Source organism: Poecilia reticulata, chromosome 9, assembly GCF_904066995.2.
Source record: "Poecilia reticulata chromosome 9, P_reticulata-male-v2, whole genome shotgun sequence".
NCBI classification, from domain to species: Eukaryota; Metazoa; Chordata; class Actinopteri; order Cyprinodontiformes; family Poeciliidae; genus Poecilia; species Poecilia reticulata.
Genome location: NC_088838.1, coordinates 22,265,438 through 22,283,983, shown reverse-complemented (window position 1 = coordinate 22,283,983; position 18,546 = coordinate 22,265,438). Strand labels below are relative to the sequence as shown.

The window sequence follows — 18,546 nt, the reverse complement described above, 5'->3', positions numbered from 1 at the left end:
ATGGGAAAGACATGAGGACCTAAGTAAGGGAGGATGAAAGTAAAGAAAGAAAAGCACAAGGAAGGAAGGTGGTTACAAGAAACAAGGAGCAGAATGACATCTAGGAGCAAAGAAAGGAAGGACACAATAAACTGCTTGAAGACAGAATGACGACATGACGGCAAGGGAGGTAGGACCCAAGGAGGAACGAAGGACAACATTCCATAATCCATTGGAACATGGAATAAAGTCTGGAAATGTCATATTTCTTAATACTCTAGCTTCCTTTTTCAGGCTTATTCAAACTTTGAGAATGCTGAAATCAAGTTCCAGACTGTGTAGGAACCCTGTCAAGTAAAGGGAAAAAAAAAGACGATTAGGAACTCAAACTGAGTAGGGAAACATAAATCCACCTCCCTACAGAGAGAAATGAAAAGGCAGCAAGGAGGTCTGTTCATCCATCATTTTAATTGGAGTGAGATCTCGGATGACCAGTGGGATCCACTGATGTTTATGGGGGCTTGCTTGGGTCGGTCCGAGGGGAAGTCATAGTAAAAGTTGGAGTATTAATCTCTAAATGCTTCTTCTGCTCTTCTGAGGTGACAGGAGGAGGAGGAGGAGGAATGGCAGAAGGATGTGGGAATGGTTGTGGCAGCGTATCTGTGTCAGCGAGATTTATCAGGACAGAGCCGGATGCCAAACACTTGTAGAGAAAGCCTTTCACATCCAGAGCAAATGCAGGAAAAAAACTGTATCTGAAGATAAAAGCCTGCCCTGGCAGCTCGACGAAACGGATTCAGAGCTGTGAGGGTTGATGCTGGACAAGTTTTTAGCAGCACCTTCTGGCAAAAGGTGCCGCTAAAAACAGAGTCTGAGCTAACCAAGGTCACGGATGCCTTCTCGAGTGTTATTAGGTGGAAGGAGGAGAAATAATAACAGCTCCATTTGATTTAAGCCAAAAAAATAAATCATTTGCTGTACCTGCTTATATTTTGGTGGGATTTTTTTATGATCATGTAATATTCATGCAAGTTTCAGACACGGTATCAGCCGCATCTGGTAAAGATGTGTAAAAAGCCTTAAAATAAATTAGTCTTCTATAACAGCGTTACAATCAAGCCTTTAGAAAAACCTAATGTTTAATTTGAGTGTATTTGCTCAGTGTGTGGAATAGATCTCCTGTTCTCGAGAGCCACAATCCTGCAACTTTAAGGTGTATCCCTGCTCCAGCATGCCTTTATCAAATGGCTGACTGACCTCCTCTGCATGTCAAGTGTTGCTGGGCTGGTAATGAGCCATTCATTTCATTCAGGTGTTCTGGAACTGGGAGGAATGTAAAATGTACAGGACATTGGCTTTCCAGGAATGGAACTGAAAACATAATTTTGATCGTCCCGAATATTCTTTTATGTTTTTAGTTTACCGCACAGGTTTTCTATAGGATTTAGGTCTGGGGACTCTGATGGCCATGGATGAAAATTGAATTAGTGTGTGTGTATATATATATATATATATATATATATATATATATATATATATATATATATTTATATCTGAATGGCCTATATGCCCCATGTGTGGTCTGTTTGCAAGGAATCCAAAACAGAAAGTTAACTGTTAACTGTGTTTGTTTATTTATTTTTTTTAATTTGTTTATTTATTTATCACAAGTCATAACCTCATTGTACCATTCACTAACATTATTGCATATTGGATGTTTTCCTAATATTGTGAGTCTCTAATTTAAACACTACTAATTCATTATAGTATTTATTATTCCTCCATTGTGCTCAGAATTTAGTGACAGTCTTTTTTCTTTTTCAACACCTAAGACATTTTTTTTTTTTTAAACAACCTGCTTGCTGATTCGGACTGACAAAAGCTCCTGGATAGAGAACAAAACAGAGTTGGATTTAGTCATGAATAAGGGTGATTTTCAGGCACTTTCTGTTTCAAAGTCATCAACACAAGACAAGACAACTATATCCAGCAAATTTGGAAAAATGATAATTCCGTGACCAGTATGCTTTTAACATTTTGCTATAATTATTTAAATTGTCCAACATCCAGGTGATCTGTTTGCACACCAGTCTCTGTTTCGCTTTTCGTTCTCTCCAAACGAGAGAAGGAAACTTTTCATCTTCCCTTCATTTAGTGCCAGAGTAAGAAACCCCTCACTGCTCAGGATAAGCCAGGAGGCCACTAGTTGACAGCTGTGATTATGCATATAAACAACACCCAGTGGAGGAATTCCAGGCTGGACTGTGTGCAAATCGCTCCAAATTGAGTGGAGACCATCCTGAGCCCTTCAGCACATGCTCACTGACCCATTTTCTCTGTTTTACTGTCTTCCAGCACAGTTTGTTTGAGGAACAAATTCCCAAATTCCTTCTCTGACAAATATGGTAATGGTGCTGCCGTGAAACCTCACGAGTCTAGGAGCTCGCTTACAGGTCAGAAAGGAATGCGCAGCCAAGGTAGCCAGCAAATTCACATGTAGACTCCCTGCTTGGATCGATTGGATCAAAATAGATTCAACACAAAGCTTTCTTTATCAGATGCCTCTGCAGAGCACCAGGTCAAATAAGGCAAAGTTTCAGTAAAAAACTTTTATGAGACAATAATTACCCCGACATATCCAATACATGTTCATTTTCAGTGAAGTATCTGGACTTTTAAGACACATGTTGGTTAACGTTAGCAGTTTCTACTCAAACTGTTGAAAGGAAAAGAACCAGCAGAACTGAAAGCTACAGTTCAGTGGAGTAACAGAAACCCTGTAGGAGCGACTAAAACTAAAAATCTGCTAAACAAAAATGACACTTCACCTCCAGTGTCACAGAATCATCTCCTCCACAACTCTGCGTGCTGATTGGTCCATTTCCTCCTGGACCAACGCGAGACATCGACGAGCCAACGCCTGCTGCTCTGGATCCTCCTGAACCATCAGCTCCCCGTAAAGATACACACCCATCGCCTGAAACACACACACAGTTCATCAGTTCACACACACGCATGCACCCCCCCACACACATTTTGTTCTAAATCTTCTTTTTGCTTTTCTACATGACTTGAATGATTATAGAATAGAGGGCTAATGCTAATGTTTTACCTGATCATGAAGCAGAAAGTCCTCAACATCACAGTAAGCTTGAGAGTAAGTGTGCTTAACCACCAGCTCACACCAGCGATGTCGGACCTGCAACCAAAACAGGGGGGAAAAAAACATGTTAGCGATAAATACTAAATTTCAATTTCAGAATATTGTACATTTTCCCTTCTTTGCACCACCTGTGGGCTTTGAAGAAATTTAGTTACCAAGCTACATGGCCCAGTAGGTGATAGGTGGAGGCAGCACAAGCGATGCCATAATTGTACCAATGTAGCCAAAGGCTTAATTTAGAGTTTGTAGGCATTCATTGTCACAGGATAAGTGCCGCTGCAAATGAGGCGTCTTGGGATAAAAACAGACTCATTGTCGCAGCCATAGCACCCAACCCATTTGTCAAACAACATATCTTGTTGTTGCTGGGCTTTATAAATTGTCCATGTTTGATCATCTAGTTTTATGGTTTTATTTCTAAGCATATTGAATTTGAAATTGCTGTCTGAAATGTACAATAAATAAACCTGAATTCACTTGATTTTCTTTGACGTCTTTATTCGTCAGTACATTTTGGTAATCATTCTTGCGTTGTCATTGAGAAGCACAATAATGTTGAATGTTATATTTCTTTAAAAATCCATTCACCCATCCACTGTCTGGAACAGCTTGTCCATGCAGGGTCGCAGGTGGCCTGCTGCCCATCTCCAGTGGTCACTGGATCAGAGGTGAGCAGTTCATTCGTTAAAGAATGTTAATGTAGAATTAACAGATCTGGGTTTCTGTTAAAACTGAAAATAATATCTAAACACGTGATGAAACTTCAATTTGATTTTCTGACTGTGTTTTTGTTGTTTAACTGTATGTGTGTGTGCGTTTGTGAAAGCTGCTGCCTGGCCTTTTTCCTGGAGGATCAATAGGAGCTCTGTTGCTGCGGTTACAGGAGAGATCAGAGACTGCCTCTGTCCCTGCCTCAACCATCATCCGTCATCATCTGATACGAGAGCGCATGAGTGTGAGTGTGTGTGTGTGTGTGTGTGTGTGTGTGTGTGTGTGTGCGTGTGCGTGGGGGTGTGTGTGTGTGTGTGTGTGTGTGTATGCACATTTATATATTTGTTGAGGAGACTGGCAGAGGACGATAAAAGATATTGAGGAGCGCTAAAAATTCCGAGATGAAAAATCTTTTAAAGCATCATCAATTCTTTTAAAGCTTAGCTGTTTCCCTCTTGACTGCATTTTTCGTGGGTGTTTTCAGTCTTCCTCAAAGTGTCTCCACAGAGTCAGGGTAATAAACTAGTCCCTTGAAGAATTCAGTGTGGGATTTCTGGTGATTGATTCGATCTCAGCAGCTCAAGCTTTGGGGAAAAGAAAAGGTACAGGAATTCATTTAGAGGTTTTAGAAACTGAGCAGAAGTGATCCCTCCAAGGCCTTTTTTCAAGCTTTCACTCTCATAACAGAAGTTTGAGTCTTTAAAACGCTACATCCTTCTCCTTTCATCTTTGCAGTGTCACAACTGAGACCAACCAGCTTCATTTGGAAGCCAAAACGGTTAGTTTTAAATAGTTTTTTTTTAATTATTATTAAGTTGTATTTAGTAAGAACTCAAAAAGAAGATACATTCAAAAATTCAGCTCCATTTCCCTCTAGAAATATGTCTTCCTGTCTTTGCAAGAGTGTGCACAATATGTTTACCCTCTAGTGCCAGTTCTGCCCTCCTGGCCTGTGCAGCCCCAGCAGCTGCTGACTATACTGGGTTACATTCCTGGGGAGAGCCTTGGGGCACAGCAGCTGCTTGGTGCACCTCTTCTTCTCCCTTTTTTTTTTTTTTTTTAAACTATGTTTCCTCTCGCAGGGCCCCTCTTCCTGACAGCACATGCAATTACGCAGTGACATTCCTTCATTTATTACTGCACCACTGCTCTTCCCTTCACTCCTCTCTACCCCCGGTGTTATCACACACAGGAACAACAACTGTTGCTTAAATATTCAGTGTGCTAGCAGAGTTACAGACTATCTTTTGTCTTTATTTGCTGCTATCTAAATGCTCCAAATTCTGCTTAATAGTGTGTGAGCTTGATTTTTAGAGCAGGTTGACTGCTATCTGCTGGATCAGTGGTCACTTCAGGAAGGTTTGCTTTGTCTGCATCATTGGTCAGGGAAGTATGTACATGTCAAATTAGCTTTCACTTGATTAATTTGTTCTGAAACATGATGATTGACGACCTTCACCCATTGGTAGTCTACTCTCATTTTTTTTTACCACTTGCCATTTATCAGCCAGCCTGGCAGTCACATTTTAAACAATATTGCCAAGGGGTAAAGTGTCCCAACTGCCTGTGAAAGGAGGGAGAGAAATTGTGCCACTAATTTAGTCACTAATTTCGTGCCATCATGCACAAAATGTAAATGGAAGATAAAGAAATCTCCAACTTAACATGTTTTTCCAGCCAGTAAATATCTCAACAATCATGTTAATAGTTTATGTTTGTTAGTGTTTGACAGTTGTTATTTTTGATACTTGTATGAAACGCCAAACATGGTAATGGACATCATTCATAGATTTGTGAATGACTGTAGCTCCAATGTACAGCAGTTTTAGTGGTCAGTATAAGTAGAAAATGCTGTATAAAGTTTAATCCACTTACTATGATGTGATAATTGAGTTTCACAGTGTAAACACTGTGATATAACAATATAAGGCTGGAACATTGTAATTTAATGCCCACCAGTCCCATCTCTCCTCAGAGGCAACAGACTACAACCCACATGAGCAAAACCCTGTAACAATTTGACAAGAAGTATTTAAAAAAACACTAAAAATGATGTTTGATGCAACCTACATAATCTTACCCTCAGATTAGAACTCACACAAAAGATAACTGTTTATGAAAAAAAGGATCTGCAACAGTTGACAGCTGTTTTACTCAGCATAAACCAAATTCTTGAACTGCTCCAGAGAAACCTGTGGTCAGCAAACTTAATAGAACGAGTCGCCTTTCACACATGTGCACCCCACCAAACGTGCACAGGTAGATTTACACTCAACCTCAAATCACACCAGGTTAGGAAGGGAAGTGGGCCAAAGTCACGCACCCGCACTCTTACATACAAACATATGCACACAGGTCCACCAGCACAAATATTCATGGCCACTAACAGCCAACACAAAGCCGCCTGGTTGCACGCACAATGGCAGTCAGCTTCTCACTTTGGTTCAGATTTTCACAGTCACAAAAATCCTACATGGCAGCATTTTCTGCTCAAAGACGAGCTTTCTTATCACTTTTATTCCACAGTGTCTCGGCACTCTGCAGATATTTGTTTAGCACAAGAACATATGGTGAAACATTATGTAACAGCATGCTGTGATCAGATCACATTTCAGTGAAATATATATACATATATGTTGTGAAACTATCATAAGAGGAGGTGACATGTATGCTGTTCGATCTGACAAAGCACCATTATAAAGTGATTGTATTATCAGCTCCCTTTTAGAATCATAAACGTCCATTTATATCATCCAATACTCATTAACTCCAGAAAGCTCCCATCTGTGACTGAAACGGCACTCAGATCTGTTTTAATCCAAGAGTTTTATACAAATGAATGATCATTTATCAGAAGAGAATGTGGTTGTGGTGCAAGAAAGTGAGAAGTGGAAGAAAATAAGTTTCAGACAGAAAAATAAATAACCGGATTTATGAGGAGAGTTGAAATTGATTAACCTCTTAAGAACGTGACAAATAACCCCGGACAGCGGCACTGCCTTTAGAGAGGTGTGTAAGGGCGAATGTTTCTGCAAGTGTGTTATTTCCGCATCACTACTTGCGTAATGGTCCTGCTTATTTTTAGCAAATAGTGAGAGCTTTTTTTCCTGGAAATTGTGGAGGAGAATCTGCATTTTATCTGCCAGGAAGTCTCCTGGTCCTGAAAGCTGGATCCGAGGCCAAACACAGAGCGGCCTTCGTTTTGTTACTACGAGGTCGATAAGCAGCCACTGAGCGATTATACAACTTAAAAGGATACAGTTTTTTGATTTATGTGATTATGTCATAGACAGTGTAATTTTTCTATTGAAATATTTTAATGCACCTTTTCTCATCAGGACTCAGTTCAGTAACTGCTCAAGTGTCTCCACAACAAAACATCTGAGTCCCATTAGACGCACTGCAGCCTCAAAAACAGCTCGTATAATTAATAGGAAGCTGTAAAAACCTAAATATGTATCACAATTTTCCTTTTCAAAATGAGCCATGTGTTAACGACAGAGGTTGGTGTGGACAGTTTACGGGTTTCTGCCACAGCTGTGTTTTCCTGTACTTTACAGCAACTCTGTACAGCAAAATAAACTTGGTTATTGCAAATACCAATACAGTCAAAAATATACTGCACAGAGTACAGTATATATATATATATATATATATATATATATATATATATATATATATATATATATATATATATATATATATATATATATAAAATAAAACCTACATTGACTTATAAAGGTATTCATCACAGTTGAACTTTTCTGCATTTTGTCACATCACAGCCACTCACTTCAATAAATGTATTATTACCTACAAAAAGTGGACCCTAATGTAATGCAGATGGAAAATTCAAGATGTTTTAATTTTTTTTTTTTACACAACTAAAAATCGTGATCATGAAGCACGGCAGTGGTAGCATCATGCTGTGGGAATGCTTCTCTTCTCTATCACCTCCCAGCAGGGCATCATCCTTAAGCATGCAGGCAGAGCTGCAATAGCATATTGTTCTTAACCACAGCATATTTAGGTGTTAGACCTACCTAGTCAAAGTCCAGACCTTAATCCAATGAGAAAATGTGAAAACTCCAAGGTGTATAGAAATTTATACACAATTTTTATCCCTGTAGCCAAGTTCAGACAACTTTGGTTATGTTTGCTCACTTGTCTGAGCTTGTGTGCACGCTGTGTCTCACCTCAGCATCTTGTTTCTGCAGATTGTAGGTTTTGTGCAGAGCGCGCATTGATGACACACTCAGCTCCGACTCTTCCAGCAGAAGCTCCAAAAGCATCACCAGCTGCTCTGTCGTCAGCTGAGGAGACAAAACGGTTTATAACATCAATAGAGGCTCACTTATGAAACTTACACTGAAACACTATTAAAGATTACACGTGTAACCATCTTCATTGCAACAAACACCATACAAGCAAAATGATCCAAGCTTCCAAAATAATTTAAATACCGGATATTGCTTGCAAGCACATTTGTATTGTTTTCTGAAAGCTTAATCTTCTTCTCTGTGCTGTGACTGCCTTCATGGAAGAAAATCAGCAGAAAACTGGCTCCTCAAAAAGAAAATTGAGCTCCTCAAACGCAGGAAGAGGTAAGACAATATGAGAGATGCTAAATAAATAAATATGATAATGTAGAAGGATATTGAGCTACGAAGAAATATTACAAGAGAAAACGAGACGAAGCGAAAATATTACGATTGGAGAGCAAGACAGAGAAGTGAGAAGAAGGAAAGCAGGGATGCCGTCTGTGTTAGCTTTGAACCAAAAGTAGGAATCCTGCTTGGGAATAAACGGTGCCATAAAAGTCTATTTTTGTTAGCACAATTATGCTTTTTAAGCGCTGGAATCCCATAGTGCAATAATTTCTGGGTCTTAAAACAAAAAGAAAAAAAAAAATGTTTTCAAGAATTTCTGGCTTTTGCCTCCTTTTATCCTGTTGTCCTGGAGTAAACTGCCTTTTTCTTTTTCAGATGACTAAAATCTTCAGAGACAAGTATTCTGGGAAACCATGTAGGCAGAGATATGAGAAAGTGGCTTCCTCCTCTGGGGACAGCTGTGCCCAGCCTTGCCTGCCTTCCCTGCTGGGTACACCCAACACTTTCTCCCCCCCGCTCCCAGCCTGGGACACAGTTAATGGCTGGAGGCCCTTCAGAGACCAATGTGAAAATGAGTATGAAGTTTGTGTGTGACTGAGGGGAAGCAGAGTGCGAGAGAGAAACAACACATCCTACCTTAAGTTGGAGAGAATGAATCATGCATGAAATGTCTTAAACGACGACCTTAAGTCACGTTACAACAGGAACCTTGAATGTATTCTACTGGTATTTCATGTGAAACGGAGGAAAGTAAAACATGCCTTTAAATTTTTTTTACAAATAAACATCAGAAGAGTAAATACTTTGTAAAAATAACCTTTGTAAAATGAATGTGCTTTAATATGGACCGTTGTAGATGTGGCAGCATGTTTAGGGTTGTGTTGTGCTGGAAGGTAAACCTCCATCCCAGCCTCCACCAGGTTTTCTTCCAGGGTTGCCCTGTATCTAGCTACACCCATCTTTCCATTAACTCCAACCAGATTTGCATTGCTTGTGGAAAATTAAAAAAAAAGACATCTCATGTTTCTTTGCTTATTTGTTTTGTTCTCTCAACAGTGACTTTCATCTCCCAACTTTTCAATAAAGGCCAGGTTTTTCAAGTGCACAGCCAGTAGTTTTTCCGTCAACAATCATGGCAGCTACTTACGATTAATGGTGTCAGTTTTCTTTCTTTTTTAAGATTCTAGATCAAACAGGGTGAAGAGCTTGAAGCTTGATGCTTTGCTTTAAAAGATAACCCTGATTTAAAGCAACGGGCAACTTCATCCTCACTGTTGCTCTCCAACGTTCCCCAACAGACCTCTGAAGCCTTCGCAGAACAAATGGATTTATGCTGATTTTAGTGGTAAAGCTTGAAAACCATCTATTTTTACACTTCAGTTTCACAATCATGCTCTACTTTGTGTTGAACTAACACATAAAATATGGACACATTACAGTGAAGTTTGTGGTTGTGACGGTACAAAATCGGAAGAATTTGAAGAGGTATGAATATTTCCGCAAGGGACTGCACCTCCTGGAGCCGAGGGAATCACATTTAGACTTGAGCTGGCAAACAGTCAAATTAAACTGTACTTGCACTGCTGCAACACACACACACACACACGCACACACACACATATTTACAATGGTTAACATATGATATCCCGGATTCCCTTCACCCTCTATTGACTCCCCTCTTTCCGTCTCTCCTCCCTCCATTTTGTGAAGGCTGAGTGTTTTCTGAAGTGACGTCTCCATCTTCAATGAGTCTCATTGGGGCCCACCCATGATCTCTCTCAACCCCCCACCCCCCACCCATACTCTTTGAAAATGAGCAGTTGGCAGCAATAAAACACCGCTCTCACAGGAGCGCTCACACAACCTCTCTGCACGCCGTGACTGTGAGGTCCTGTTTTGCCTGTATGTATTTATGTTGCTATGGAGGTAATCAATACGTCTGCACCAGTGTCTCCAGAAACAAATTCCTGGTCGATGATGATACATTTGAAACTAGTTCACATTGTTATTATCCCGTCACACACAGCGTGCACTTCATGGCAGACAGGGATGGAACCGTCTGCCTTATCAAACGTAACCCGTTCATGACTTCAGCAGCAGTTAACAGTGGCGCCCGCAAACACTATCCTGCAAACAGGGACACGGGATTTGCCGTTACTGGCAAAGAAGGACTGTATTTTCTGTTACTTCAATCTTACAATTAGCTAAAATTTCCAGGAAATATCAGGAGCTGCTTTTCCACCCCGCAAAGTCCAAAATTAGTAATTTATTTCCCACGCTTCTGCCTCAAGATGGCCTGAACTGTTTCCTTAAAGAACCCTTTCAGGAAAATAAAACACGTGCCTGAAAGCAGATTGCTTATTCACACAACGTTCTCTGCTACTTTTTCCTACACCTGGAATTTCTTTCTGTGTGCTCCTTAAAATTTCTGGTTTTTTATTTTGCAACTGTAAAAAAAGACAAAAACTTAGGAGAGTGAACAAGAAAAATTCTGAAATGTTTTCACAGTGATTAAGCTTCTGTTTGTGTCATACGACACAAGCTGGCAGAGAAACAAATCCACTGATGATTTTTTTATCCTTTTCTTAAAAACTAAATAAACTCTTCTCAACCAATAGCTTTTATACCGTCTAGAAACTTACAGCACCCTCCATATTAATTCTTAAAAATGTCTCTATAAAATAAAAAAATACATATCACAGCTCACAATAGTTTATTTTCACAAATAGAAAAAAAGGAGATAAATCTGTTTTTTTTCAGTCAGTGGTAAAAAATAAATACCACATGAATAAATAAATGTTACCAGACTTTTGAAATGTCTGAAAAACTTTTATTCATGTCTTTATAATGCAAGTAGCACAAAAAAAGGTTTTGCAGCATAAACCAGCACTAATGTGGCACAAATGTTTAATTTACTTTCTGTTAAGCAGATATTCAGAACTTGAGATCCGTCATTCTCCTGTCTCAACCATGATGGATTAGCAAATTCATTTAGCCTCAGTCCTAAACCAGGGATCTGCTACACGTGGCTCCAGAGCCACTTTTGCTTGTACATTCCCTCCACAACAACTATGAGCTAAACTTATACTTTATATTTTGTTCTTATTATACATCTCTGCCAAATTTCACTAGAATTTACTGCAATTTTATGTTTTTCCGTCAGTAAAGACTTGATGCTTTTCTTTATTGCAAAATATAAAGCAAGGAAAAAAATAATTTTGCTTTTTTATAATTTTACACCAAAACAAGAATTATATAGCAAACATATTTCTGAAACTGAGCAAGATATAATTTTTAAAAGGAGATGAATTGGTTTTTCAGCTCTCGACAATATTTTTTGTAGAGACAAGATTTCTCTACAAAATGCCTCACACTAAAGAGAAGAGTAATTTCTTCCTGATCACATGATTCATGCTGTAAAAAAAAAAAAAAACTAAGAAAACTCACAGAGACAGCTACGGTTAAAGCTACGGGTTAAAGGTTGTCTGAATGTAAACATGTTAATCCTTGCAGTATATTTCCACTGTAAGACTTTCACCTGTTTGCTTAGTCAAAGCCATATAGAGAGTTGTTTTTTTTTTTGTTTTTTTTTTTGCTGGCAGGGAATATTAGGACCAGAATCTATGCAATAAACACACTTTTCCCAGAATTTCCAGAGTTCTACATTTTCAGGCCGTTTTGAAGTGCAAGAGCTGATAGTCAAGACAGATAGAAAATCCTACAGCTGAGACTTGGAAATTTAAATGTTTCTCAAAGTCTACTTCCCCCCCCCCTATACTTATCCAGACCTGGAAAACACCCAAATCTAATTCCAAACTTTTCCAGACGGCATCATCTTCCATTATAACACAATCAACATGCCAGTGTTCACAATCTGCTGACAGAGGTCTGTTTTGCCATCTGTACATTGAATTGAGCTTTGTTAGGACCTCTGGGAAATATGCTGCTGAAATGTCCCCTCACACACACTGACCTCTAAACCTCTACAGAACAATGACACACACAAACACCCATGTGTGTGGATGTAGGTATAAATACAGACTGGTTAGTTGACTGACAGCTCAATGCCACACAGCAATAGTAAAGACAGGAAATGATGTCCACTTTAAGCTATGAATACAATAAAACAGTCTTGTTTGTTCATTACCTCATAGGGAACTTTTCTGGCATAGTCTGCACCTAAGGAACAATAGTCGGTGCAATGTATTAATAAGGACAAACCCATCCCCAGTTGAGGCCTTTTTAGTGTAATAGACAATGATTGGAAACCTGAGCTAACCTGCCTTTTCATACAAAGCACCTCTATTTATGGTATTTCTATCGGTAAAAAATCAGAATGAGAAGACGACAGAAGGAGAGTTGCTTCTGACCCCTTTGCACCTGCTCCTTTGGAAAAATGTTGAACGTGCTAAGATGTACTTTCTCCCCAGCAATCCATCACTTCTTCGGTATTTCTGTGGTAATGACACTTAGTGCCACTTTTTTTCTGTTTGAGGGGGGCAGAACCTTGTCCTCCATCAGGAGGCTCTGATTTTAAAATAATCAGACTCAAAATATCAATCTGTCACTTACATCCCCTTTGCTAAATGAGGTCAGAACACCTGAAAAAGTCGATTCAAATGTCTGTTATTGCTGCAGCCAGACATATGATAGACATGCTCAACCCTGCAAAATTAATCTTCACTGTCATCATCTTATGTTTTTGCTTTAACAAACTAAATACAAAACAGACAATGAGTAATGAAACACCCAATTGATTTTGCTTAAAATATATTTATAATGAGGCTCTTGACATTAAATTCACACCAGACGTCAGCAACAAACTAATCCAAATATACAAAGAAAAAAAATGCATATGTTAGTTTTATTAAATAACTTAAGTAACAGGTAATGGAGTCAATTGACAGTGGGAATAGAAAGGATTTCTGTCCCTTTGTCAGTGGAAATCCATCCATCCATCCATCGTCGGGTCACAGGGGCAGCAGCTTCAGAAGGGAGGCCCAGACTTCCCTCTCCCCAGCCACTTCTTCCAGCTCCTCCGGGGGAATTCCAAGGCGTTCCCAGGCCAGCCGAGAGACATAGTCCCTCCAGCGTGTCCTGGGTCTTCCCCGAGGCCTCCTCCCGGTGGGACGTGCCCGGAACACCTCACCAGGGAGGCGTCCAGGAGGCATCCTGACCAGATGCCCGAGCCACCTCAACTGGCTCCTCTCGACGTGGAGGAGCAGCGGCTCTACTCTGAGTCCCTCCCAGATGACCGAGCTTCTCACCCCATCTCTAAGGGAGAGCCCAGCCACCCATTTCGGCCGCTTGTACCCGTGATCTCGTTCTTTCGGTCATGAACCAAAGCTCATGACCATAGATAAGGGTGGGAAGGTAGATCGACCGGTAAATCGAGAGCTTCGCTTTTTGACTATCTCTTCACCACGACGGACCGGTACAGCGCCAGCTTCACCGCAGACGCTGCGCCAATCCGCCTGTCGATCTCCCGCTCCCTTCTTCCCTCATTCGTGAACAAGATCCCCAGATACTTAAACTCCTCCACTTGAGGCAGGACGACCCCCCCTCCCCCCGACCTGGAGAAGACACTCTACCCTTTTCCGGCTCTAGACCATGGCCTTGGATTTAGAGGCACTGAGCCTCATCCCGGCCGCTTCACACTCGGCTGCGAACCGCTCCAGTGAGCTCCAGTGGAAATTATTGTAAAATGAATTAGTCCCTAAAAAAGGTTTAAAATCTTTTAAGTTATCAACATCTGGATTCGTATTGTTGCACTCATGGCAGAGGTTAAAGACATGTTTCTAAACGTCAAAACTACCCGGTAAATTGACATAATCCAAAAGAACAAAAAGCATAACTTCTCCATGAACCAGTCATGAACAAGTGTTCCTCAAACAATTTCTGACAGAGAATTCAAGAGAACATTCTGATGAGCTGACGAAGAACCCGTTCTTGACCTGGAAATGACAGATACAGGATTTCCATGCAAACAATTAATTCAACTAAGGCACTCAACCACAATGGCCTCTATGCACACTCCCTACGCAAGATTCCACAGCTGAGGAAAAAGTACACTGAAGTTCATTTAAGATTTGCTGCTGAACATAAGGACAAACAAATTAAATCCCAAACTGAACCCTTTGGGTACAATTGCACACAGCACGTTTGGAGGAGAAACGGTACTATATAATGCGTAAATACCATTCTAACAAGTGTGGTTTGGAGGTGAAAACATTGTGTGGGATTGGTTTTTAGTTTAAGGTATTAACACATTTCATTTTACTGAAAGAAAGATGAATAAAAAATGTACCATAAGAGTCTTGATAGGAATATGCAAATGAAACCATGGAGGATCCTTCAGCTCGACAATAATCCAAATGTAGTACCAAGAAAAGTCTTAGTTTCAAAGAAAGAAGATAAAGCTGCTATTACGCACCAGTCAATCAACTAACTGCAAACTTTATGGACAGAAGTGAAGATTAGAGTGCATGGAAGATGTTCCCAGTCTTCAGTTTTATCTTAAAGTGGTCGTTACCAACAAAGGATTTTCTACTAAGTAATACATAAAGTTCAGTAGTTACTTGAGAGAGTCTGCTTTATTACAGATAAATTATTAACTAATTTGTATGTGTGTATTTACTTGAGTTGTTACGAACATCTGGTGTTACTTTCGTGTCAAAACTGAGAAACAGTTGATCACTTGTTTTTCCTGCTGTTGTTTACCTGCTTATCATCTCACTTTTCATTGGCTATAGGAAAAACTATCATAGCATATACTATTTTATACCTGAAGATATAACATTTATTTTGATAGTTTAGGACTAATACAAAGGATGGGATCAAAAGAATTGACGGCTAGAAACAAAGACAGGAAATCCCTACTAAAAGTCAACCAGAAAACCAATTCAATGTGAAATAATTGCTATTTTTTTTCCCTGCAGAGGATAAAGGAGGCCGTAAAATCCATAAAGACCCTTGAGTTAAATTTGTGACTTGTGACATTATACAGTGAATAAAATTGGACTAGAAATGACTTGGCTTTAAAGGAAGACAGATGTTTCGGCAATACGTACCCCTACCTCTGTACCTACAGGGGGTGGGAGGTCTTTCTCGTTGAGTCACGCACAATATGGGGGGTTGGAGACACTGACCGACTGTGACATTATAAAAGCAAACTGTAATGTCTGAGCGGCCGCTGAATCGTTCGTGCATGTGTGCGTCTGTGTGTGGTGCCATTCAGTCACTCGGCTGCCTTTTATTTCTTTCTGACCGCAGGCTCGTAAAAACACATTCTGGCATCGCCAGCCAAAGGACTCGGCCCGCCCCTCAGGTACTAAGGTTTCATTCTTTCTTTCACTCGGATCCTTTCTTTTCTTTCTTCTGTTGCCTCTGTCTCCAACGCCGTCTGCTGTCTGTCTCTGTTCCAGATCTTTTCATTGCACCTTTTCAATGGGGCAAACCCTTTGCTTGGCTCGGCCAATTAAACGCTCCTCTGTTGCCCTTTTTAAATATATTTGTCTGCCTTAATTCTGCACATGGGGCCCAGATCACTTGTCAGGTGGAACTGTGGAGGCAGTATTAGGTCCTCAGGAGGGACACGTATGTAAACAGATGTGACGCCTTTATAAATGTCCACTTTAAATTGGCTCACCCAGGTGCTAAAAAAACTGAAAACTGAAAACTTGCAACAAAATTATCCGTACAAAATTATCACCTTTGCCAGACAGTGTCTGGCAAAGTTTACTCGAGCCTTTTTATATAACAATCACAAACTTTAGTGTTTTATAGTGGGATTTTAAATGGTAGACCAATACAATGGAATCCATATTTGTAAAATCAATGGATAAGAATAAAATATCTTAGAAGGTTTTAAAAAACAAAATCTATACTGTGGTGTGCCCTTTACTCTGAAGGCCAAGGAACACACCGCACAGATCAGAAATGTCGCCGCTGAATATCGCCTTGAACTCACCATGTCTACTCAGCACGACGCTGTGGGGAAGCTTTCTTAACCCTCCTGTTGTCCTCATTTTCTGTGTATAGGAAAAACACATACAAATCTCGGTCATTTTGACCCGAGGACAACAGGAAGTTATGATCAGTCAAAGCCTGTTCCTAAATATAGATCAAAGTGATGTTTTGAGAATTGATTTGCACTGATTCTTTCCATCAAATTTGAACTTGAACTATTTTGCATATTAGAATATGTCATTTGTTAAAGAAAAAAAAAAACAGATATTATTTTCTTCTACTCCAAAATGACTACTACTACTGATGTAATAGTAGTCTACTACTAGTACTACTTTTGTTTGTTGGTCTAAAAATCCCAGTAAAACATATTGAAGTTTGTGTTTGTAAGAGAAAAAATTCAAGGATTATGATAAGAAGCATTGTATGTCATAGGGTCATTTTTAGAAACATCCATGAGAGATTTTTATTCAGACTGTAATGTGAGGACCACTATAACCATGATACTGTAAGTGACTATAGAGGAGAAAGCCCTCCTCAAACCACAATGATACAGCAATCTTTGTAATCCACACAGTCTGAAGGGACATAAAACACATTGCTCATATAGGATTTGTAAACCAATTTTGCGTAATGGTCAGAATGCAAACAGGCCTACAGGAGATACTGAAAGGTTACCCATGAGTCACATGTTGCCCTTTCAACTTGTGCAACAGAGCTGCATGTTGTTCCATCATTTTTATTAAATGATGTCACACGTACTGCTGCTGCAGCGCAAATGACCTCGACAATGACCGTTGGCTCCGACTGTCTATCTTTAATTTGATCATTAATGGCCCTCGTTCGGTTCGACGACAGCTCCAATCAACAACCGCAGCAGCCGCAGATAGCAGAATAAAGCAAAAGATTGTATGTTTATGAATCTTAACCGCTGCAATCAGTCTGGAGCCTAATCAAAACGCACAAAACAGAAGTACCAAAACTGAGAAACAAAGGGAGAAAAGACAACAAGCTTCAGACGTTTTGACCTTGTAATCATCGCTTTTGGGATCAATTGTCTCAATGTTTTTCTCCAAACAAACACAGGCTGACAATAAGCCGGCTGTCAGGACTGATCTCCAGTTTTGAAAATGATGGGAACAAATATGCAGGGCATGAATGATACTCTGCTAATCATTAGAGGCCTCTGGGGAAACAAGAACTGTTCTGTGAGCTGGATAGATTTTACACTTTAGCGTGTGCTTTCCTTCCCAAATACCTAATATCTGACTAACTAGCCTGTGTCCGTCTGGTGGTCACCTGAACAATGTTTAGCTGCAAGTTTAGAAAAAAGAAACTGTAAATCCGATGCTAAGATATAGGAACAAACAACACTGTTGTGGGATTCATCACCACATGATGGAAAGATGGTGCTGGCTGTCCTACTCTGTGTGGAAGGTTTTCTTCAGCAGGGACACGGAAACTGATCAAAACTGGTCAAAAGATAGACGGTGCTAAAAAAACCCAACACAATCCTAGAACGAAACCTCTGAAAGATAGCAAAAGACTCAATAAAGGGATGGAGGTTTACCTTCCAGCAGGACAATGTCGAACATGTAGCTGGAGTTGTGTTGGTGTTATGGTATTATGAGCTAAAATGGCACAAGGTTGAGACATAGCAAGTAAAACACAGGTGCAAAAATAAATCACCGCACAGCTTTAGAGTAAGCACCACACTAGTGACGTAAGGGGGATTTTAATTGATTTTTAGGTTTTTGCACCCGAAGAAGGTGGGGTGTTTGCTGTGTAAAATTCTGTCTTCCTGCATTTTGGAACTGATCCGGGGGCAATTAACGTGTTTTCTCTCCTACTCATCACCGTTCTGACTCATAGCCACTCCACACACACGCGTCCCTGAAACAGAGGAAGTTTAATTAATCTATGGCACTTTGTGCTTTGACGCACGCTGCAAATCTGAGCGTCTCCAGTGGATGCCTGCTTCTTAACGTTTCTCCTCCTCCTCCTCCTCCCACGATCCGGTGTGTGCCTTCCCCAGTGGAGGAACACACAATTTCTCAAACGAAAAGGGCACGGGCCTCAAATTAATCTTTCTAGCTTTTTCACCAAGTTCCCTAATAG

General features: G+C 40.1%; 1 protein-coding gene across 6 annotated transcripts in view; it reads right to left on the bottom strand.

Annotated features, from left to right (window-relative positions):
- The window catches only part of aopep (aminopeptidase O (putative)), a 106,529-nt gene that overhangs the window by 7,065 nt on the left and 80,918 nt on the right, over positions 1 to 18,546 (bottom strand). For 3 of the 6 annotated variants that reach the window (XM_017306880.2, XM_017306881.2, XM_008418345.3), the window contains exons 15-17: positions 8,050 to 8,166; positions 3,092 to 3,178; positions 2,808 to 2,956 (exon numbers count right to left, since the gene is read on the bottom strand). In XM_017306880.2, the coding sequence (XP_017162369.2) occupies positions 2,816 to 2,956; positions 3,092 to 3,178; positions 8,050 to 8,166 (345 nt within the window). In that variant the 3' untranslated portion in view covers positions 2,808 to 2,815. Of the gene's footprint in view, positions 1 to 2,807; positions 2,957 to 3,091; positions 3,179 to 8,017; positions 8,167 to 16,432; positions 16,494 to 18,546 lie in introns of those variants that run through there. The other 3 variants (XR_014088945.1, XR_001776945.2, XM_017306883.2) reach the window with 3 other exon arrangements.